Source organism: Gekko japonicus, unplaced genomic scaffold (assembly GCF_001447785.1).
Source record: "Gekko japonicus isolate JY-2015 unplaced genomic scaffold, Gekko_japonicus_V1.1 scaffold1464, whole genome shotgun sequence".
Lineage (NCBI taxonomy): Eukaryota > Metazoa > Chordata > Lepidosauria > Squamata > Gekkonidae > Gekko > Gekko japonicus.
In genome coordinates, this window is record NW_015162526.1 from 13,595 (window position 1) to 19,449 (window position 5,855).

The 5,855-nt window shown below is 41.7% G+C and overlaps 1 protein-coding gene across 1 annotated transcript in view; it reads left to right on the top strand.

The window, feature by feature from the left end:
• The first annotated feature begins 212 nt into the window (after positions 1-212).
• Positions 213-5,855, top strand: part of MPPED2 (metallophosphoesterase domain containing 2) — a 120,998-nt gene continuing 115,355 nt past the window's right edge. Inside the window, exons 1-2 of the mRNA XM_015406281.1 lie at positions 213-343; positions 2,893-3,074. Coding sequence (XP_015261767.1) covers positions 213-343; positions 2,893-3,074 — 313 coding nt within the window. The remainder of the gene's footprint in view (positions 344-2,892; positions 3,075-5,855) is intronic.

Here is a 5,855-nt window from a genome sequence, read left to right on the forward strand (position 1 = left end):
TAAGTTTTGTGATTTCATGCAGCTTTGTGAGGTGTTCTTTTTAGTTGCCCCAGATTCCCAAGCTGAGGAAACTCTTTAGATCAACAAATACATTTTGGATAATTAAAAAAATGCTCAGGTAGACACTGCACAAAATACAAAAAGGATGTAATCAAAAAGCACCATGAATGTGTAATAGAGGTGTGCATAGTTAATAGTGCCTGACCGAGCAGATGAAGCTACATGGCTTTGAGAGCAATCTTAAGCAAGTCTGCTCAGAAGAAAACACTATTTTATTCAGTGGTGTTTTCACTTCTCAGCCTTTACCAACAAAGAAAGTTATTGTATGGAAAATATGTTCGATGTAAGAACAGAACTTCCATGTTACTTTCATGGTGTTTCTTCACGTGTCAGTGTTAGGATTAAGCAGGGCCTTTTTTGTAGAAAAAGTCCAGCAGGAACTCATTAGCATAATAGGCCACACCCCTGATTGCACCACTCATTCACATATTAGGCCACACCCCCATGTTACCAGAAGTGTGGTCATCCAGCCACACCCACCTTTTGCTTCTTATTCTGTTTACCTTGTTTGTTGTCAAAACCCAGGGCTTTTTTTGTTGCAGGAACTCCTTTGCATGTTAGGCCACACACCTCTAATATAGCCAATTCTAATAAGTTTCTACTGCTGGGTGTGGCCTGTTATGCTAATGAGTTCCTACTTGGGTGTGGCCAACTTGGGAGCTACTGACCATGATAATTGGAAAGAAGTAACAGAAGAGACAGGAGGACTATTCAGTGACAGAAATAAGAGGAAACACATAATGGCTACATGTTAGGACTGCAAACTTTTTAACTTGCCCTTCTACACCTGTAAAAGCAGTATGACATAAAGCATGTTTTTCTCTATCACTTTATTTCTGCATTAGCTTCACATGTTAAACTTTTGAATGCTCAAGGCACAAAAAAATTAACAAATCCTACCATACTAGTACATTTTTAGCAGGAAAAAAATGAACAGATTATAAATATATTGGAAATACTTCTCCCTATTTATGTTATTTTATGCTTGCTGTGGAAAATAATGTTTATTCATCTATTACCACTAATACTTTTTCCCCCCGTAGGGGGGAAAAAGCTTTAAAATTGAAAATAGCAAATGTATTTGGGAACGAGCAACAAGGAAGCAAGGGAATTATAGTAAGAATATATAAGCGTAGGGGTGCCACAAGTCTGATGAATCTATTCATCTCTAATGCATATAGACAGACCTGAACAAGGTAGGCTAGAGCACTGAAAACAGGAGTTCATTTTCTGAAGGACATACTCTTGACGGGGATAAGATTGTAGCCATAGAAAGCCACATTGTGATTCCCCCTCCCCATTTTTTTCTTTGTTATTACAGAAGATGGGAAGGGAGGCAGAAAATATAAACCTGCTACTGTGTATAATCACAATTGTACTGGCAATCTAGGAACATATTTTGTCTGTGGAAACAGTCTATTAATTTCTGAACACAGTAAGGGAAGAATCTATAAATTGTATGTTGCATTTTATTTACTTATTTTAATGACATTTTCCCAAGTTCAGGCCAATATACATGGTTCTTGCCTACGTTTTAATCTTGCAACCTCCCTGTGAGGTAGGTTAGGCTGAGAGAGTGAGTAGCCTGAACTGTCTCACGGTGAGTTTGAAGTCCACGTAGGGATTGAACCCATATCTCCCCAGTCCTGGTCTAAGCACTACATCATATTGGCCTGTATTCTAAACGCCCCACCCATCAAAGTTTGAAGTTTTTCTCCTGCCTGAGGAGACTTCCTCCGAAGAGGTGGCTGTTCTGTTGGAGAGGACGACCATTCTTCGGCCAAGGGTATACGATAGCTGTGCTCCCCTGCTAGAACCTCCAAACAAGCTCAAGGATTCACTTTTTACCACTTGTCAATACTTTACCCTCAGCATGTAAGATTTGCTAAGCAATTATATGAGATACAAGTCAATCTACTTGTTGTTGTGCTTCGCTTTAAAATACATATAATCATTTCCTCTGCTAACAGATTCCATGTTTGAGTACCAATTGCAAAAACAGCAAAGGGGAAAGGAAGAAAGTTCAGGGTTTCTGTATACTTTGGGGATGTTGCCAACACCAGCCTTGTAAATTTCTGGTGAGATGGGGGGGGGTGCCTGGGGAGGGGACTTAACTGCGATGTGAACAGATGGAATTAGGAAAGTTTGTATCTTTTGCATCAGGATGCCGAATGAGTTAACAATTCCTTTGCCATTGCCGTGATGTAAAAAATGTAAAATTCCATAGACACAGTTGGCTAAGTAAGGGACTAATATGATTGTGTAACAAGATGTATATCAAAATGTGAAGTATCTATTTCTCTTTCTATAAAATGTTATATGTTAGTGTGTAGGGACATGATATATATCAGCGTTTATATTATGAAATAGTGGGCATTAATAACACTGGTCTAATGTCTGCATGTGGATTCCCATAATGTTTAATAGTGCCCTGATTTTCACATTATATCTTCCTATACGTGTGCATGAGCGCATATGTAGACAGTATATTGGAACTTCAGGGGGAACTGGAAATATGTGTTGCCCACCCCCAGTCTCCACTCAGCCTTTCTTCTGAACTTGGTGCATGTTATTTTTGCTTGAGCATGAGTACCGTAGTTTGTATTGAGGAGATATGAAGAGCTAGATGAGGATGTGTGAGATATGCACACGTTTCCCATTCTTAACATCTTAAAGAGCTTACATACATAGGAGGGGAAAAGGGGAACTTTGGAGCTTTGTGGGAATCTTCAGCCTGCAGGCAGTATGTCTGCAGTGTGACAAGACTGTGCCAAATATGTTGAACGTTAGTAGCGTGTTTCATTTTAATGAGATCTCTTATGTTTGCTTTAGGGTCGACCCTATTCCATACGACACCCCGAAACCAGCAGGACACACACGGTTTGTCTGCATCTCAGACACACACTCCAGAACAGATGGTATCCAGATGCCTTATGGGGACATCTTGCTTCACACGGGCGATTTCACTGAGTTGGGGCTGCCCTCCGAGGTTAAGAAGTTCAATGACTGGTTAGGTAAGGAATTACTGCATTCTGGTGGCCTCAATTAACCTTTGCTGTTCAAGTGTCACAGCCTTCTAATTGTGTTAGAGCTTTGAAGAACATTCACTGCAACACCTTGACTTCTTGTTGCATTACCTGTATAGTCAAAATATGATTCTGTTAATTAAGCCGGGGTTAGATATGTGATTTTATACATACAGTTCATGGTGCTGGGTCATTTGCATTGACAAAGGTTAAATCACTCTGCGGCAGCTCCCAGCCCCTCTGTAGTGAACATCCTGAAGGATACCTGCAAAAGTAATATAAACATTTTGTCTTGCTTATGCACTGTGCAGTGTAGCTTGAAAGGGGCTCAATACAGCGGAATTAAGTGAGCCACTTAATTTGGAGGAATGCTCCTTGAGACCAACAATATGGGCCTAGGTAACTTGCCAGTAGGAGCTGCGGTGGCTCAAGTGGTTAAGACACTGAACTGCAGGCTTTGGAAGGTCAGTAGTTCAGCGGTTCAAGACCCGGGTGCCGCAAGACGGGGTGAGCTCCTGTATCTAGTTCCAGCTCCTGCCAACCTAGCAGTTCGAAAGCAAGAAATTGCAAGTAGATAAATAGGTACCACTTCGGTGGGAAGGTAACAGCGTTCCGTGCGCCTTGGAGTTTAGTCATGCCGGCCACATGACCACGGAAACGTCTTCGGACAGCGCTGGCTCTTCGGCTTTGAAACGGAGATGAGCACCGCAACCCTAGAGTCGGACTCGACTGGCTTTTGAGCAAGGGAACCTTTACCTTTTTAACTTGCCAGTATGAGTTATAAAAGGGGAAGAGGCAGTAGGACGAGGGGCAATGCAGAGAGTCCTGTCCAGAGTTACTCCAGTCCTAAATCCATTGCATTAATAGGAATGCACTGTAAAATGACCAGACAGTCCTTCAGAGTGAGCTGGTCTTCTAAAAAAGTTTAACTTGTCTAAATGAAGCCACATCATTATATACAAAGTCTTTTAAAGCACGGCTGTGACATTGCACTATTATGGCTGGTGTCTACTGATGGGGGTCTGTAACGGCCCCTAATAGGATCATTAAATCCCATTGGATTTTCTCGGAAGGCCCTGGGGAGATCAGAGAAATGACATTTTGGTACATAAAAGTTTTTTTTTTTTTAATGAAATACCTGGTCTTTCACATTTTGGCCTTTCTTTACCTTTCCCTCTGTCTGTCTTCTACGGTCCATCCTCTGGCATCTCCATTCCTGTTTGATTTCTTATAGTCTTTGTCTTCTATTGGATATTGTTTTTCTCTTTCTTGTGCCCATTACGGCCATATACTAGCTTCAAGAGCGAATAGTCTGTCATATTGGAAAGGTGCACAGGATTATAATAATTTTAAAAGCAATCCATGCTGAATTTGCATTATGTTTTGTAGTGGTGTGCAAATCTCCTTGTCATCTCAAAAACAAGTGGGGTATTTTTTTAGATTTTCAGTTGAATGCTGAAAAACCGCAAGACTTCAAGTGTTTGGTAAGAGAAACCCACAATTTGTTTCGTTCTCCCTGACAATTGGTCCCCTACCTCTTACCAAGAAAAAAAATCCCAATTTTGAGAAAGGCGAGAGGGCGGCCAGTGATTAGAAGGGTTGCTGTATATAAATCCCATAACTAATCAGGAATGTGATCATAGTATTTATGACTTTCCTGGCTCCTGGGTTGAGCTAGTAGGCAGAGAATACTAAAAGTCAGTCAGGAGATGAAGAACCTACAAATCCCATGATCCCAGAAGGATGTGATGCTGCTGCACTGAGAGCATCATTTCCATAGGACACTCATTATGGGATTTGTAAATAGCAAGCCATCACCACCATTTTCCCCCACAAAGGTAAGGGTTTTTTTGATTGGAAGGGGAGCATAGGTAACTAGCAACAAAGACTTGCTAGTGAGCACCATTTCACACTAGACCCAGATTAAAAGATTTTTGGGGGTTGTTTTTGAATTATAAATCTGCATCATTAATCCTTGGGGGGGGGCTTTTGTTGCCTTGCTTTGGAAAAGGTCTCTTTTTCCTAGATTTTATTTAGGAGAGCTATCTAAATTAGGTCTGGATGGGGGTCTGGTGACTGCCAAATATGATGTCTCCTCTCAGTTGTTCCTCTCCACGGATTCAAAAATGCTTAAATCCTCCCATCATCTCCAAGAACCACAGAACAAGGCCATGGCCAAGTCATTGACAGAAGAGCCATGTGCTATTTCTCTAGCCCTCTCTGTCTTGTACACTTCTGGGACTTCCTGTAATTTTTATTTCATTTTTGTATGGGAGCAAAGAGACAAAAATAATTTCTGTTACCTTTTCATTGTGTTTTAAATCCTACTAGGAAAAAGGCCCGTTGTGGAAATAAATACAACGAGCTTAGAAAGAGGTTCTGGGTGGGTGCCCCGGCCTTGGACATTCAGTGTCAATTTGCTGTGGCGACCTCAGCAGGGTATAATGACACTGAGTCCACCATTTTCTCCAGAGGAACTGATCTCTGCTACCAAAACAACAGTTGTAATTTTGAGTGATCTCCAGTCCTCACCAGGAGATTGACAACGATGGTTCCCCAGAACGGAATAGTTGGTTTGGAGGGTGGAGTCTATGGCTTTGTACCTGTCCGAGGTCCCACGCCTCCTGAAACCTCACCCTCTCCAGGCTCCATCCCTCACATCTCCAGGAATTTCCCACCTGGAGTTGACAACCCTATCTCCTTTCCAGCCAATCATCAACCTACCTTTATTTCCCCCTCACTCTTCAGCTTTCCACCCCACACACACCT